The 18618-nt window shown below is 41.3% G+C and overlaps 2 protein-coding genes across 2 annotated transcripts in view; both read left to right on the top strand.

Moving 5' to 3' along the window:
- Positions 1 to 3127: 3127 nt before the first annotated feature.
- Positions 3128 to 8981, top strand: LOC308333083 (GTPase IMAP family member 8-like; the record flags this gene model as incomplete). Its single annotated transcript, XM_080789278.1, has 6 exons — positions 3128 to 3329; positions 4831 to 5111; positions 5238 to 5457; positions 6126 to 7169; positions 7323 to 8278; positions 8805 to 8981. 6 exons carry the CDS (start codon positions 3128 to 3130, stop codon positions 8979 to 8981), a joined length of 2880 nt encoding a protein of 959 aa, XP_080645404.1.
- Positions 8982 to 9562: 581 nt separating this feature from the next.
- The window catches only part of LOC308333082 (glutamate receptor ionotropic, NMDA 2C-like), a gene marked incomplete at both ends in the record, with an annotated part of 94905 nt that continues 85849 nt past the window's right edge, over positions 9563 to 18618 (top strand). The window contains one exon of the mRNA XM_080789277.1: positions 9563 to 9675. Within this exon, the coding sequence (XP_080645403.1) occupies positions 9563 to 9675 (113 nt within the window). The remainder of the gene's footprint in view (positions 9676 to 18618) is intronic.

Here is an 18618-nt window from a genome sequence, read left to right as displayed (position 1 = left end):
GGTTTGTAGTGATTACATTGCTCTGTTGAGTTGCAGTGTTGGCTTGGATGCCATTTGTAAGGGTGTTAAATGTGTGAGTTCACCCTTCTCTGAGCCTGCAGACCATAGAAGTGCAAATGTAGTGGAAATGCCTTATTTGTACCAAATAATAAAATAAAATAAATTTGGGTTCTGTGTCTGTCAAGATCAGATCAGATCTGATCAAGACATTTCTGAGGACCAGGACATGTCTGATCTCATCCTCTATTACAGGGACATGCAGAGAGTGTTAGACAGGCAGCAGGGGCTGAAATCTGAAAAAAGAGAGCACTTTTGGACAACAATAGCGAAACTAGCTGATCTACAAGCTCACAGAGCTTGTAGATCAGCATCTTTTGGGGCGCAACACACCACTCTTTATCTAGTGGAGATGCCGTGTGACGACATGGATTTAGAAACAAATTAGTTCAACACAAAATGCTGTGTTCAAGTTCAGGGGATTTTGGGGAAAAAGCAATTCTCCTGAATGCTGCCTTCCGGTATATATGGCATGGAAAGGAGTGGCATTTTAAGGTATAAAGTGAAACTCTTTGGACATTCACATCATGAGCACTCTCTATGGCTGCTCTCATCTAGACTATTCCAGGGACAGCATATTGTTACACTGTTGTCCTCAAATAGATTATTAACTCAATGCCTTGGATTGAAGTGTAGTTACACTTACACAAGTTCAGTCACAAGTTTGCACCTGGCAATAAAAGGGTTATTGACCTGGTTAGATAAAGTGATGATGAGAGAGAGAGAGAGAGAGAGAGAGAGAGAGAATTACAGTCACCCAAAACTATAGTTATTATTTAGTGACTATATTACTTTAGGGGCAGCGGTGCCCCTAAAGCGGTTAGAGGAGCACCCTTGTTGCCGAAAGGTTGCCGGTTCGATTCCCAGGACGGGCTGGAAAAATCTGGGTGGGGAAGTGATTGGTCAATCACTCACCCAACAACACCGCTGAAGTGCCCCTGAGCAAGGCACTGAACCCCCCAACTGCTCCAGTGTAGCCACCAGTATGAGGCTGAGGTTGTATACTGGTCAGCTCCCAGGTTTTAATGTGTGTCTCTGTGTGCAGGGCGTTGCTGAAAATGAGCACTTGTGCTCAGCTACTACCATGGGTACATAAAGGATTAAAAAATAAATACTAACCATCTACCGGTATATCCTACCTGCTGGCCATGCAGGGTGAAGTAGGCCTACAGCAATATTCTGTAGTGTTTTCTCTCTGCTCTCTCTGTTTTCTACAAGCTCACAGAGCTTGTAGATCAGCATCATTGATGTCTATGTGTGCTGTGTGCACATCCCTGCTCTAGGATTTGGATGGAGGGATATGTAGAAATGTCCTTGTGCTGTAATGTCCGTCTCTCTGTCTCTCCCTTCTCTGTCTGTGTGTCCATTTAATTCAAAATGCTTCATTGGCATGATGACATGTTTTGCATTGCCAAAGCATATAAGTTACTGTTAGGCTATATGTTACAGCAGGTCTCTGTGTCGTACCTAGTTAGCAATTATATGATTACCCTGAAATACACTGAAAAAAACAGTAACATTATGAAGTACATCTTTGTGATGTCACTGAGATGTACTTCATAATGTTACTGATTTTTTTTTCAGACATACAGTTCTAGGCAACACAGAATGGGGGGGACTTTCTTATTATATCCACACAACAACTCTAAGGTATATTAATGACAGTAAAATGTTGAAAATGAGTGGAATCCCGTAGTCACTATTCACTGGGATACCAAAAACATTTGAAAAAAGGTTTCTCAAATATTGATATGCGATTAAAATTTGATTAATCGAGATTAATTAACTACAAAGCCTCTGATTAATTAGATTAATTTTTTTAATCGATTCCCAGCTCTAAAAATAATACTACTAATAATAAATAAGATATCAGGAAAAGTGTGTGTGTGCGTGCGTGCAGCTGGTGTGAGAAATACAATGACATTGAAACATTTTCAAATAGTTTTAGTTCATGATGTGATTTTTAAGTGTATTGTATCACATTATCATTACAGGAGACCTGCAGGGGAAACCTCTGAAACGCACCGAAAGCTACGACTTTCTACCTCCTAACAGTGAGTACAACTGAACTGAATCACAACTTACTGGTGTTTAATGTGTTTTGGTTTGATAATGTTTGCAATATTCTACATGATTATTTGAAGTTATCACTCAGCACATATAGTTGTAATACACAAGATATAAAGAACCTTTGTAAGGCTCTGTGGGACATAATGAACATCTTAAAGGGGTAATTCACGTTAAAACATTTCTGTTTAGCTCCCCAGACATGTTTTTGAGTTGCTTGGTTCAGTTGTTAGATATCTGATACACATTTGATCAGACATGCTCCCTTGTAAGCCCATTTAATGTCAAACTCCATGTTAGATTAAACTAATTGAAAAGTCCAGGATGCTGGTGATATTGTGCTTCTAGTGAACGGGGAGACCATAATATTTGATTACGGTATTTATATTTTCTGTAACATATCAATGTGTGCTGTAAGTCCATGAAGGTCTCCCTGATTTTCATACATACAGTTGCCTTTGTGCACATACAGTAACAAAAATACCCCAATGGAGTGGGAACCTAATGTAATTATTATTATATACATGTATTCATGTAATGTTTTCATGTAATGTTTTCATGTAATGTTTTCATTTCAGTGTCTGAGGTGAGGGTTGTTCTGTTAGGGAATGACCAGTCAGAGAGGAACAGAGTTGGGAACCTCCTTCTGAGACAGCCTGTGTTCAGTGGTGCTCTCAGAAAATGTATGACAGGTAGTGTTGTAGTGGAGAACAGTCAGATGGTGGTCATCAACACTCCAGACCTGCTCGATTCCAAGATGAGATCCCCAGAAATGTCAAAGATGGTCAAAAGCTGTGTGAGATATTCTGATCCTGGACCTCACGTGTTTCTACTGGTGATTCAGCCTGAAGACTTCACTGAAAAACAAAGAATCAGGTTACAGAATATTCTTGAAACCCTCAGTCATCGCTCATATGATCATTCACTTGTATTAGTCTCAACACCCAGACAGCAAAGTGCAGGTCTCTTGTTAGACTATGTGAAGTATCCTTCACTACAAGACATGATCAGGAAATGTAGGTTCAGGCACGTAGAGCAGAGGAACCTTGACCACCTAGAGCTGTTGACACGATTGGGTCAAGTTGTTAAGGAGAACCATGAACAGCACGTCCACTGTGATGTCTATGATGAGGCCAGTGGTCTCACCAGCACTGATGACGGCCAGAGACCAGATGCTGTGAGATCGGGTCCAGAAAGAGCTGCTGGTAAGGGATGGACTTCATGGCATTTATTTGTATATTTTAAAAAAAATGTTTTTATTTATATATATTATTATTATATATATATTATTTATATAAACTGTGGAGCAGAAGCTGTTTGTGCAGACTTCATTTCCATTCCTCCATTTATTTGAATATGACCTGTTTTGTATGCTAATGTACAAATCCTACCTAACCAACTACTAAAACAAACAACATAAACAAACAAGAGTAACCATCTGTCTCTTGTGATACTATTCAGTGAGTCTTATTTTGAAGAGCCACTAGGATCTATTCAGTGAGTCTTATTTTGAAGAGCCACTAGGATCTATTCAGTGAGTCTTATTTTGAAGAGCCACTAGGATCTATTCAGTGAGTCTTATTTTGAAGAGCCACTAGGATCTATTCAGTGAGTCTTATTTTGAAGAGCCACTACAGGATCTGATTGACATGTTTGACTGTCAAGGTTTCAGCCTCCAGGAAGAAAGAAACCCTAAATAAATGTACAAAGGGATGACATCATTGTTCATTGCACAAAACAACAACACCATCTAACAAATACAAAGCAAAGGTTGTGGCACCTCATTTATAAGTGACTGTGATACAGATGTAGGCTATAGGTGGCTGCGTTGCTGCTTTCCAGTCGAGCCATGGCTGTTTATCCGACTGGTGTGGCTTGTTGATACGAAGTCCCGGGTTCGCTTCACGGCCGAGGATACACAGACATAGGCTAACGCACACAACACTAATACATATTGTTTGTTGTGGTTTTGAATATGGGTTGAATTAAATCAATGTATCACAGGAGGCCTGCAGGGGAAACCTCTGAAACGGACCGACAGCTACGAGATGCTGCCTCCTGACAGTGAGTACAACTGAACTGAATCACAATTTATTAGGGTTTGATATTTTTGCAATATTCTATATGATTATTCAAAGTTATTACTCAGCATATAGTTGTACTAATAATTTAATCTGATACAGATGATCTGACAAGATCTAAATTGTAATGGTTGCATTTGTATAGCGCCTTTATCCAAGACGCTTTACAGAGATTGTGCATTACATTCACCCATTTACACACACATTCATACACCGATGCCGAGTGTAGGAAACCATCCAAGGCACCAACCAGCACATCAGGAACAATTAGGGGTTCAGTGTCTTGCTCAAGAACACTTTGACACTAACTCTGGGGGAGCCCGGGTTTGAACTGGCAACCTTGCGGTTCCGATCCGGTCACTGCCGGCCCCGAAGATATAAAGAGCCTTTGTAAAGCTAGGCTGTGCGGGACATAATGAACCTAACAACTTAAAGGGGTATTTCACTTTAAAACACTAGTTTTTAGCACCCCAGACATGTTTTTGAGTTCCTTGGTTCAATTGTTAGCAGAGATGATGATTGACAGGTACAATCACTAGAGAGAGAGAGAGAGATACAAAAAAAAAAGCCTAATTATTATAATTATGTATTAATGTAATGTTTTCATGTAATGTTTTCATTTCAGTGTCTGAGGTGAGGGTTGTTCTGTTAGGGAATAACCAGTCAGAGAGGAACAGAGTTGGGAACCTCCTTCTGGGACAGTCTGTGTTCAGTGGTCCTCTCAGAGACTCTATGACAGTTGGTGGTGTAGGTGAGAACATTAAGATGGTGGTCATCAACACTCCAGACCTGCTAGATCCCAAGATCTTACTTCGAGAACTGACAGAGAAGATCCAAAGCTGTGAGGAATGTTCTGCACCTGGACCTCACGTGTTTCTACTGGTGATTCAGCCTGAAGACTTCACTGTAAAACAAAGAATCAGATTACAGAGCATTCTTGAAACCCTCAGTCATCGCTCATTTGATCATTCACTTGTATTAGTCTCAACACCCAGACAGCACAGTGCAGGTCTCTTGTTAAACTATGTGAAGTATCCTTCACTGGATGAAGTGATCAGGAAATGTAGGTTCAGGCACATACAGCGGAAGAACCTTGACCGCCGAGAGCTGTTGACACGATTGGGTCAAGTTGTTAAGGAGAACCATGAACAGCACGTCCACTGTGATGTCTATGATGAGGCCAGTGATCTCACCAGCACTGATGACGGCCAGAGACCAGATGCTGTGAGCTCGGGTCCAGAAAGACCTGCTGGTAAGTGTTGGACATCATGGCATTTCATTTGTATATTATTTAACAGTTTTTCTTCTTCTGCTAATGTATAAATCCTACCTAACTTCCAAAAAAGAATTGGCCTACAAGAAAAGGAAAAAAATAATTAATTGCTCAAACAGAAAATCATATTTTTTCACACAGACAACGCAGGTTTTTATTTTAATTTAGGGAGGATTTCACTTGTGGAGCTGTAGTAGCCCACTCCTCTAAAATAATTATAAATTATTAAAACAGTGACTGTTAGTGATTGATGAATCTCCACCAGGAGATTCGTGTTTTTCGATTCCTGAACTATATTATAATAATTTTACTTGTAATACATCAATGCCTCTAATCTACGTCTTAATTAAGTTGCTGAATGCAATGGGGTTGTTTGTTCAAAATAGTCAAAATACATTTCACCACTTTTTGTTTTGTAGATTCTGGACTCAGGATTGTGCTTCTTGGGAAAAGTGAGAACAAAAGGGCAACACTTGGCAACTTAATCCTCGGACATGATGTTTTTTCATGTATGCGGACATTATTCGGACATAATGTTTTTAATGTCATCCAAAGTCCAACCAAGCAAGGGGTTAATGGAGACTGGAATGGAAAGCCTGTCAGAGTAGTGAAAACCACAAACCTCTTCAGCATTTCTGTTGGATCAGTGAGAAAAGAAATAGAAGAGATCTGTTCATCTGATTGTTCACCCCATGGACCAAATGTATTCCTGCTGCTGTTGAAGCCTAATGACTTTACTGAGGAAGACAGAGACACACTGAAGTTCATCATGACCTCATTTCATCAAGAGGACTTGAGCAACTTCATTGTCATCAAAACTGATGAGGTTCAACCAAATGCATCTCTAAAACAGATCATTGCAGACTGTGGAGAAAGACTTTACAGCATGACTGAAGATCACATTCCATCACTGATGATGGAAATGGAGAAGATTGTGAGTGAACACAAAGGAAGATGCCGTACCTCTGTTAAAGGTAGCGGTGCGATGACACCAAAGTCAAACCCTCCTCTGAACCTGGTTCTGTGTGGTACTGGGAAGACCTCCGCAGCCAACACCATTCTGGGTCAGACCCAGGACAGCTCAGGGCCTAGTTCCCCTACAGAGTGTGTGAAGAGACAAGCAGAGGTGTGTGGCCGCTCAGTGACCCTGGTGGAACTGCCTTCCTTGGATGAATCATCTGAAGCAATGATTCACAATGTGTGGAGGTGTGTCTCTCTCTGTGATCCTGAGGGCGTGCATGCCTTCCTGTTGGCCGTTCCTCTCGGTCCGCTCACCGATGAAGACAAGGCAGAGTTACAGAACATCCAGGATGTATTCACCTCTGAGATCAGAGACTTCACCAGGGTTCTGTTGACTGTAGAATCTGATCCAAATGCTCCAGCTTTTGTCAACTTTGTAGATCAAGACAAAGGCATTAAGGAGCTGTGTAAGAGCTATGCAGACCGACGCACTGTATTCAACACTAAGAACAACAAGCAAGTTCCTGAGTTGTTGGATGCTGTGGAAAAGATGAGACCTCTGGAGGGTAAATCACTTTGCTTCACAAGAGAAATGTTTATCAAAGCCCAGATGGAGAAGATCATACAACAAGACATACTTTTCAAGACCCAGAATAATACGATCATACAACAAGACAGACTCATCGCCAAACTACAGGCTGTAGGAAAAGAGTTGGAAAGACCCAACACTCGTAAGTATATCACTTGTTACCTTTAGATTGTCAGAATTCAACTCTTGTTCATATTGATAATCCATTGAACGAATTAGCTAGAACAAGTTATAAATAAACACATAAATACATACAAAATAAGATGGTGTAGAACTAATTATATGCCTATTTCAGGTGATCATGACGATCAGAGCCTCAGGATGGTGCTGATAGGGAAGACTGGCAGTGGGAAAAGCGCATCAGCTAACACTATTTTGGATCAAGAGATATTTAGCTCCGAACTCAGTCCAAACTCTGTCACCAAGTTTTGCCAGAAAGCACAGGCTGAAGTAGACGGCCGTCGAGTTGTTGTAGTTGATACACCTGGTCTGTTTGACACAAGTCTGTCCCAGGAAGAGGTTCATGAGGAGATGATCAAATGCATCAATATGCTGTCCCCAGGACCTCATGTGTTCCTGTTGGTGTTAGGGATTGGTCGACACACAGAAGAGGAGAAAAATACATTGAAGCTAATCCAGGAGAACTTTGGAAATGATTCCAAGAAGTTCACCATCATTCTTTTCACAAGAGGAGACGATTTGAAACATAAGAAGAAAAAAAAGTCCATTGAAGACTACATCAAAGACTGTGATGATTCATTTAAGAAGCTGATTTCTGACTGTGGAGGAAGGTACCACGTCTTCAACAATATCGATGAAAACAATAGAGAACAAGTCAGTGATCTACTGATGAAGGTTGAGGAGATGGTGAAGGAGAATGGTGAGGGGTGCTACACCACAGAGATGTTCCAGGAGGCTGAGGCAGCAATCCAAAAACAGATGGAGAAGATTTTAAAAGAGAAGGAAGATGAGATGAAGAGAGAAGTGGAGGAGCTGAAAAGAACCCATGAAGAAGAAAATAAAAAAATGAAAGAAAGGATGAAAGAGCAGGATGATGAAATTGAAAAGGAGAGAGAAAAAAGAGAGACACAACTCAAAGAAAAGGAGGATTCTATTAAGAGAGAGCGTGAGGAAAGAGAAGAGGAACGTGTTAAAAGAGAAGAGGAGGACAAAAAACGGAAGGATTTGGAGGAAAATAAACGCAATGAGTGGAATGAAAAACTCATTGCCTTGGAGAGAGAGAAACAAAAGGTGTCAGATGAAAAGGATAGAGTTTTGGAACTCAAGAGAAAAGAAATGAGAGAACAGCAAGATGCTTGGGAGAAGGAAAGAAGAGCATTGCTGGATAAAAGAAAAAAGGAAGAAGCCAAGAGAAGAGAAGAAGAACGAGATAAAATAAAAAGGCTTCAGACAGAATTTGATCTGGAAAGACAAAAACATGAAAATAAAAGAAGAGAAGAAGTTCAAAATAGACAAGAAGAAGAAAATAAACAACAGGCAATTCTGCAGGAGAGGAAGAAAGAACAGGAAGAAAGGGAAAAGGACGACAGAGGAAGGAAGGAAGAAGAGGAAAATAAATTACTGGAGTGGGAGAAAAAACTTAAGGTCTTGGAGAGAGAGAAAAATGTAGGATCAGAAGAAATGATAAAACAAAAAGAGGCCTGGGAGAAGGAAAGAGAAAGATGGAATAAAAAAGCACAGGAAGACAAAGACGGAAGAGAAGAAGAAGAGAAGAAAATAAAAAGTCTTCAGAAAGAATTTGAACGTGAAAGAAAAGAACATGAAAGGAAAAGAAAAGAAGAGCACAAACGCAGACAGGAAGAAGAGGACAAACGCAGACAAGAAGAAGAAGCAGAAAAACAGAGAACTGTTGACGAGTTCAGAAAGAAAGAACTGGAAGAACGGCAAAGAAGAGATGAGGAGGACAGGAAAAGGAAGACACAGGATGAAATGAAACATAAGGAGTGGGAAAGGAAAGTTGAGGCCATGGAGAGAGAGAGAAAGGAAGCAGAAGAAAAGGACAGAACAATGGAAAATGAGAGAAAGTTCATGAGAAAACAACGGGAGGATTGGGAGCAGGAAAGAAAAGCATCGTGGATTAAAAGACAACAGGAAGATGAGGAGAGAAGAGAAGAACACCAAAAGAAAAGAAAAAAGCTTCAGAAAGAAATTGATCAGGAAAGAGACAAACATGAGAAGACAAAACAAATATTACGACAACAAGACGAAGAGGAACGAGAGAAACTTGAGAAAAAGCATAAAGAAAAACTGGAGCTGATGGAGAATAAATACAAAGATGAGGCCAGAAAAAAAGCTGAGGAATTCAATGACTTCAAAGAAAAATACCTGAAGGAGTATAACGATCTCATACAAAAACAAGAAGAGGAAATTTGTGAACTGAAACAGAAACAAGACGCAGAATTGAAACAGGAACAAGTGAAATATGAACTTTTACGTCATAAAGAGACTGAACTGAAGAAGCATGTAGATGAGAAAAGTAAAGAAATAGAAGAGAAAGCGAGAGATATAGAAGACATGAAGAAGAAGAAAGCGACAGAAGAAGAAGACAAGAAGAAGAAAGCGACAGAACTAGTCGACCTGAAGAAGAAGCATGAAGAACAACAGGCAGAGCTGAAAAAGAAGTATAGGTATAGACCAGGCGTGTGCACTACCAGCTGAGATCATCATCATGATGTCAACATCTTGGGTAAGTGACTATAATGTATCTATAAGTCAATCATATATAATTTGATGTGATCGTATGACTGTTTTGCATTTGAATGGATCCTTACTAAGACAACTATGAAATAAGATTACAAAATAAAATGTCTCCTCAGACAAAGCCAGATAAATTATATTATACATTTAATTATAATATAAATTAAATTATCTTTGAATATACATATTTTTTTACATTTACAAACATTTTTAACTGGAGATTTTGAGATTGGGATCGGTGGCTAAATATATTTGACTACTCTAAACTAATGACTACTCTAAACCAAATACTGTCTAAACTAAGTACTGTACCCCTGTCTGTCTGTCTGTCTGTCTGTCTGTCTGTCTGTCTGTCTGTCTGTCTGTCTGTCTGTCTGTCTGTCTGTCTGTCGTTGTGTGGCTCCGCCTCTCTGCAGGTGCTGGAGGTGGGCGTGGCAGAGGGTCATCAGCAGAATGGAAACATGCAGAGGTCATCAAGGCGTGTCCATCTCTCTAGGTCAGAGGTCATCAAGGCGTGTCCATCTCTAGGTCAGAGGTCATCAGGGCGTGTCCATCTCTAGGTCAGTGGTCATCAGGGCGTGTCCATCTCTCTAGTCCTCAGACCAGACCTCCATCGTCGCTTCCAGCCGTGGGAAATTATTGATTTAGGAAAACAAAGTAGTAAGAAACAGAAAACCTATTTTCTTTTACCTAAGAACATTATAATGTTCTTACTGTATATTCTGTATATACTGTATAATATACTGATAGACGTTTGACAATTGTGACCAGATTTGACTGAGGGGCTGCCATCGTGCAGCCGCCAGCTTTTCACCAGAGGAGAAAAACTGACAAGATTTATACTGAAATATTTATACTGGTTTATACTGAAGTTTTAGTGTCCAGGTTTTCTTCAGAACAGGAAGGGCACTGATTTAATGTACGCAGAAATACTACTATGAGTTTTTATAATGTTTAGAACATTGGAATACATGAGCAACAACACTGGCAACACAAGGGACACTAGGCCTCTGGGAGTTCAGTGATGCTGACTCTATTTTTATAATGAATAATCAGAGTCAGATTATTCATATTGCGTGATGTGTCTTTCAGCAGCACTTTCAAGGAGGATGGGCTCCGTCGTGCTTAGTGCCATTATTTACAGAACGTGCTGTTCATTAGTGTGGATGCTCACATTATTATTATCATACAGTTATAGTTAGTGTGAACATGCTTGATAAGACATATTCCTTTTGCTGTTGAACTGTTGTTTGTATTGCTGCACCAGACAGCATTACACTCATGCACACACTTACACTGCTGATCATACTGAGTGACTACTGTACTGTATGTCATTGATATTTTAAGTTGTCCTCTTGTGTTATTATTTTAATTAATACATTAGTTGTTAATTGACTTGGTTTGTGTGACTCTCCCTCAGTTTGTCTTGGCCACAAAGACAGGACCCGATATGTGGGGTTCTGACCCGATATGTGGGGTTCTAAAGACAGGACCCGATATGTGGGGTTCCACAAAGACATGACCTGATATGTGGGGTTCTGAAGACATGACCCGATATGTGGGGTTCTGAAGACATGACCCGATATGTGGGGTTCTAGAGACATGACCCGATATGTGGCGTTCTAAAGACAGTCTGATTTCTGTTTGTTTGAGGTGTTGTGGTGTTCTTATGGATGCAGGATCTCAGTGTATATATTATATTCTGGCTGGACATACAGTATTGTAATGGAGGATCTCACTGTATATATTATATTCTGGCTGGACATACATTATTGTAATGGAGGATCTCACTGTATATATTATATTCTGGCTGGACATACATTATTGTAATGGAGGAGCACACCTTCTGTACATGAATGGTGATGATAAAACACATGGCCATTGCACCGCTCGGTGCAGGCACTCGCTCGACTATCCCCTAACTAATCATTATTTTGTTCCTTAAATGGATAAACAAGTTGTTTGTTTACCATACAAAGCTTTAGTGTTTGTGGCACTTACTGTATGTGTTGCATTGATGTTGAACTTTTTTATTGACCTAATTAAGTGCACCTTTGTATTGATTTTGATACAACTATCTAGTTAAGTGGTAAACCATATTGATATACCACCGTACCGTTGTATTGATGTAAAACTGATCTGATTAAGTTGTAAACCTTTGTATCGATTCTGTAAAACTATCTGGTTAACCAACAACTGCTTTTCTTGCTTCAGAAGCAACAAATAAATTGATATGCAAACTGCATGGTTCTCGTTGTTGTGGCTCGTCATCAAATTCAAACAGTTATCCTCATGGAAATACATACTGTATGACATTATGCCAACATGCAACATAATGTATATGGTAAAGCTCTTATGTTACAGATAAAACATTCTTCTTTTCTTAAACTATCACACAATGACATGATGTTGTTTGACACAATGTGTCTTTGTACTATTTTTTTAAAAGCTCTGTAATCATTGGCCATAACCACTCAAACCCCAAATGGACCTGAGTTGGCTCTGTATTTTGACCGTTTTTGTCCCGTCTAAACCACATTTCTTCACCAAAAATAGCCGATTTTCTTTTTTATGGGCTTATGTTCTCCCACAGAATATGAATGCCATGGGGTTCAAAATACTTTTGAGAGTTGTAACGAGAATGTATACACTATTATTTTACAGCACAGTTATCTTTCAGAGCACAGAGCTAAGATATGCAGGTGCAATCCTTCATCCTTATCATTCACAATGGAAGAACATTGAAGAGATGAGAGCATATCCTCCACTCGCATACTAAAGAATCCTAGCTGATGACAACCTACAAATGTATCTAAAAAATATACTCGTTTGAACCAAATATTCACTTATATTGCCTTTTTATGTGGTTGTTTCAATCTTAGGATAAGAAATTAAATGTTTCAATCTTAAGAATATATCAAGTATTAAAGGTCTTATGTCTGTCAGTCTACTACTATTGTAACAGTGTCTTTAAATCTTCCAGACGACGCAGACGGTTCAGAAAGCTGTTCTTATACAAAGACAGGGGATTCCAAGTTATTATTATTATTATTATTAGTACATCACCCTGCACTTCTCAGACCTTTACACTGGCTCTCTGTTCCTCAGAGAATGCATTTCTAAATACTATTGCTGTAAAGCACTGAATGTTTTAGGGCCAACAATATATTTATGATCTCTGGTGGCTGCAGTCAGGCCTGCGTTCTGTGGAGACGCAGAATTTAGATTTTTATAAATATACATTTCCATTGTAGTCCTTTCAGTGTAAATATGCTGACACTTTTAGTATACTGTACGTAGTACAATAATAGTACAACAGCAGTGGTAGGCACTATTTGGCACCGGTACCAATTGGCACAAATGAGGGTTATCACTGGCACACTGGCATACATGTGAGAGAGAGGACTTTTGGTTTAAAATAAACTATTTAAAAAAATGTAGACTAGTCAAATAAATGAACTCCCTCACATTTGTATGTAAATGGTGCATTTATTAGTGCATTACATTCACACACCGATTGCGGTGGAAGCCATGCAAGACAACAACCATCACATCAGGAGCATTTTGGGGTTCAGTGTCTTTGCCCAAGGACACTTTGACATGTAGACAGGAGGAGGAGCCGGGATTCGAACCGCCGACCGACGGATAATTGGACGACCTGCTCTACCTCCTGAGCCACAGCCGCCACTACACGACATCCTGCACATTATTCTACATTAACATTACAGCTCTGAACTCTGACTGGGGAGAGTCTGGGAGATAGGAGGTTATTGCTCTGAACTCTGACTGGGGAGAGTCTGGGAGATAGGAGGTTATTGCTCTGAGTCTAATGATCATTATAACCATGTGAAAGAAAATATTTAAAAAGAAGGGAAAAGATGATATTTGTGGACAATCAAAAATATGTTGATTGGATATGTTTTCATGTGGTGTTATTGACATTAATGTTGGCAATTAACATGGCACACTATCTAGATTATATAACATAAAAACATGGCAGTTTCCTCCATAAAGGGTACAGTCAGAACCCTGCATACACTGTATGTCTGTCAGTCCATCAGAATCCAATGTCTGGTGGCGTTGTCTTGTTACAGTACCAGTCCACCACCTAGTGGTGAAATATCGCCACTGACATCATTTACAGAACATAGTCAAATGTTACCCATTAAATAAGAAATACTAGTAGACAAGGCAAATATTCAGCTCAAGTGCCATTTATTGAGGCCAATTAATTGAGTGTAGGCCTATAAATCAAACACTATCCCTTTCCACTTGTCTTTTCCCCATGTATGCATTTGTAAACATGGTTAAGGTTCAATCCATTCTGACAGTTGATTCACACCTAACTATCTCCACAGGACAGATATAATGTGTCAGCGACTCACAAAAGGGTCCCAACCCACTGTTTGGGAACCAGTGGTATAGAGACTAGCCTACTGTAATATCACACAGTGTCATTTCATTGGGCAGTAGACATTTATTAGTAGGATAATATACATTAATATGTATTTATCTGCAGACTCTCATCTGATATTTGATTTGTGTTGTTTTCACTAATAGGATATTCCAATTTTTTTCACCTTTTTAAAATATTTGATTGATTGATTGATTGATTGAAATGTCTAACAGTTTGTAGAATATGTACATTTCAAGGGAAGAAGGCTACAGGTCAATACAAAATATGCTACGAGGATAAAAGCAGAAAAAAGAAGCTTGTGTTGTACAGTCTGTCTTTGTAGACCAACTATATATTTGTACGTCTCTAAATGTTTTGATGAATTGAACAAGGTGGACCCTCTTGTAAACAAGTGTAGGCCTGCTTTCTTGGGTCGTCCACTCACAGATAACCGTCTTTATTGAGTTGTGCTTGAAATGTACGTACTGTAATTCTGCAAACTGTTAATAGGTATTTAAATAAATCAATATAAATCAAAATAGCCGATGGTGAATATTTTTTATGTGTAGGTTAAAAAACGAAGGAGTAGCCTATGAATTAATGAATGATGAACTCTATACATTGTTGCGTTTAATTAAATTAAATTGAATTCAAATGAGTTTTATTGGCATGAGGAAACATACTTTTATATTTTTAATATCTCTCGTCGCCAGGCTGTCCGTGGTGTCTGTTCCAAACAAACCAGTCAGATCCGGTCTAGAGCCCGCCCACTACATCCGGTACTGACTTCCACATTGCACGCGCACACCGTTTCCGCCCTTCGCAGAGGAGCAGCCGACTGAGCTGAGCAGCAGAGTGTAAACATTAATAATAATACACACAGAGTCAAATAAAAGCAATTAGGACAAGTTACAACTAACGGAACCAAAGCATTGACTGGTTAGGACAAGTTACAACTAACATTGGAGCTGCTCTTCAAACCAGGTGAGGTTCCGTTGACGTTTATCTGTTGTGTGTGTAAAGTTTAGTCACAAACGGATTGATTGTGTGAGCCATGCAGGTGTGTGTTCGTTTCGTCCCTCGGTGTGTTGTGTTTGTGGCAGAGAGTGAAACACTAACTAAATGGATATAGTGGTATAGCCATAGATATGTCTCTATGGTGATATCAAGGCAGCGTTGCTAAACTTCAGTGAAAGTTTTGCCTCCACTGAAAAGTCTTCACGTTTATTTACAAACACAGAAAAGAAGAGAAACACCTGCGTGTCTTTATTTTAGCGGCGATGATGATAGTTCACCACTAGGTGGTGGCATTGTAACGCCGTGTTTAGTGACATGCATTGGATTGTGACGGAGTGAGATATATATAATATATAACGCTGAACAACGTGGCCGTGCGTGTATGTCCCTGTTTTTCAGCCTGACAATGACTAGGCTGCAGTACAAAAGTCCTCTGAATGAAAGATAGAAAGTGACGCAACACAGCACACTACTTATTTTACGATTTAACTGTTTTTTAATATATCTAGTATTGAGTGTCACCGGACACAAAATGCTCTCTGTCAGTATCGCCCTAGCGGCTTCACTCTCATTGTACAGTTCACAGTGGTTCCCCATGGGCGGGGCGTGGGGTTATTTTGGGGGTCTCTCAGTAAACAAACCAACATACACAGATATACTGGCTATATCTCCACATTTATAAAACGGGTAGGCCTACCGGCGGTAGCCTATATATTTAATTACTTTAATTGTATTGTAGGCTACTGTTACTGTACTGCATTTTGATGTACTGAAGAAGTATTGTAAACCATTGGAAAAAAATGAGCATACTGCTATAGTACTTGAGTGAAGTACAGTATACGGCGATGAGTAAATGTACTTTGTTGCTGCTTATAATGTGAACGTTTATGTGTACGGACAGTATGCACAAAGGTGTTGTGTGTGTGTGTGTGTGTGTGTGTGTGTGTGTGTGTGTGTGTGTGTGTGTGTGTGTGTGTGTGTGTGTGTGTGTGTGTGTGTGTGTGTGTGTGTGTGTGTGTGTGTGTGTGTGTGTGCGTGTGGGTGTGGGTGTGGGTGTGGGTGTGGGTGTGGGTGTGGGTGTGTGTGCGTGTGCGTATGTGTCAAGGTTATTCTCTCTCCCGGGCGGTTGGAAGTGTAAATACTGTATGTACATTACAGAGTCATCTCTGGCCTATTTTATTTACATAACTACACTCACACATACTGCACTGTACTGTACAGTACAGCCCCATGGGCAGTTCACCTGAAACCAGTGGTTTTCAACCCTTATATCAAAGTCCATTATTGTCTCCACCAGGCCGAAGGCACGCGGAGAGAGTATGTTTTATTGTCTCCACCAGGCTGAAGGCATGGGGAGAGAGTATGTTTTATTGTCTCCACCAGGCTGAAGGCATGGGGAGAGAGTATGTTTTATTGTCTCCACCAGGCCGAAGGCATGGGGAGAGAGTATGTTTTGTTGTCTCCACCATGACGAAGGCATGGGGAGAGAGTATGTTTTATTGTCTCCACCAGGCCGAAGGCATGGGGAGAGAGTATGTTTTGTTGTCTCCACCAGGCCGAAGGCATGGGGAGAGAGTATGTTTTGTTGTCTCCACCATGAAGGCATGGGGAGAGAGTATGTTTTATGGTCTCCACCAGGCCGAAGGCATGGGGAGAGAGTATGTTTTGTTGTCTCCACCAGGCCGAAGGCATGGGGAGAGAGTATGTTTTGTTGTCTCCACCAGGCCGAAGGCATGGGGAGAGAGTATGTTTTGTTGTCTCCACCAGGCCGAAGGCATGGGGAGAGAGTATGTTTTGTTGTCTCCACCAGGCCGAAGGCATGGGGAGAGAGTATGTTTTGTTGTCTCCACCAGGCCGAAGGCATGGGGAGAGAGTATGTTTAGTTGTCTCCACCAGGCCGAAGGCATGGGGAGAGAGTATGTTTAGTTGTCTCCACCAGGCCGAAGGCATGGGGAGAGAGTATGTTTTGTTGTCTCCACCAGGCCGAAGGCATGGGGAGAGAGTATGTTTAGTTGTCTCCACCAGGCCGAAGGCATGGGGAGAGAGTATGTTTTGTTGTCTCCACCAGGCCGAAGGCATGGGGAGAGAGTATGTTTTGTTGTCTCCACCAGGCCGAAGGCATGGGGAGAGAGTATGTTTTGTTGTCTCCACCAGGCCGAAGGCATGGGGAGAGAGTATGTTTTGTTGTCTCCACCAGGCCGAAGGCATGGGGAGAGAGTATGTTTTGTTGTCTCCACCAGGCCGAAGGCATGGGGAGAGAGTATGTTTTGTTGTCTCCACCATGAAGGCATGGGGAGAGAGTATGTTTTATGGTCTCCACCAGGCCGAAGGCATGGGGAGAGAGTATGTTTTGTTGTCTCCACCAGGCCGAAGGCATGAGGAGAGAGTATGTTTTATTGTCTCCACCAGGCCGAAGGCACGGGGAGAGAGTATGTTTTGTTGTCTCCACCAGGCCGAAGGCATGGGGAGAGAGTATTTTTTGTTGTCTCTACCAGGCCGAAGGCATGGGGAGAGAGTATGTTTTGTTGTCTCCACCAGGCCGAAGGCATGGGGAGAGAGTATGTTTAGTTGTCTCCACCAGGCCGAAGGCATGGGGAGAGAGTATGTTTAGTTGTCTCCACCAGGCCGAAGGCATGGGGAGAGAGTATGTTTTGTTGTCTCCACCAGGCCGAAGGCATGGGGAGAGAGTATGTTTAGTTGTCTCCACCAGGCCGAAGGCACGGGGAGAGAGTATGTTTTATTGTCTCCACCAGGCCGAAGGCACGGGGAGAGAGTATGTTTTATTGTCTCCACCAGGCCGAAGGCATGGGGAGAGAGTATGTTTTGTTGTCTCCACCAGGCCGAAGGCATGGGGAGAGAGTATATGTTTTGTTGTCTCCACCAGGCCGAAGGCACGGGGAGAGAGTATGTTTTGTTGTCTCCACCAGGCCGAAGGCATGGGGAGAGAGTATGTTTTGTTGTCTCCACCAGGCCGAAGGCACGGGGAGAGAGTATGTTTAGTTGTCTCCACCAGGCCGAAGGCATGGGGAGAGAGTATGTTTTGTTGTCTCCACCAGGCCGAAGGCATGGGGAGAGAGTATGTTTTGTTGTCTCCACCAGGCCGAAGGCATGGGGAGAGAGTATGTTTTGTTGTCTCCACCAGGCCGAAGGCATGGGGAGAGAGTATGTTTTGTTGTCTCCACCAGGCCGAAGGCACGGGGAGAGAGTATGTTTTGTTGTCTCCACCAGGCCGAAGGCACGGGGAGAGAGTATGTTTTGTTGTCTCCACCAGGCCGAAGGCATGGGGAGAGAGTATGTTTTGTTGTCTCCACCAGGCCGAAGGCATGGGGAGAGAGTATGTTTTGTTGTCTCCACCAGGCCGAAGGCATGGGGAGAGAGTATGTTTTGTTGTCTCCACCAGGCCGAAGGCATGGGGAGAGAGTATGTTTTGTTGTCTCCACCAGGCCGAAGGCATGGGGAG

Source organism: Protomyctophum bolini, assembly GCF_963924005.1.
Source record: "Protomyctophum bolini genome assembly, chromosome: 18".
In the NCBI taxonomy this organism is placed as follows: Eukaryota; Metazoa; Chordata; class Actinopteri; order Myctophiformes; family Myctophidae; genus Protomyctophum; species Protomyctophum bolini.
This window is presented reverse-complemented; position numbering and strand designations above follow the sequence as displayed.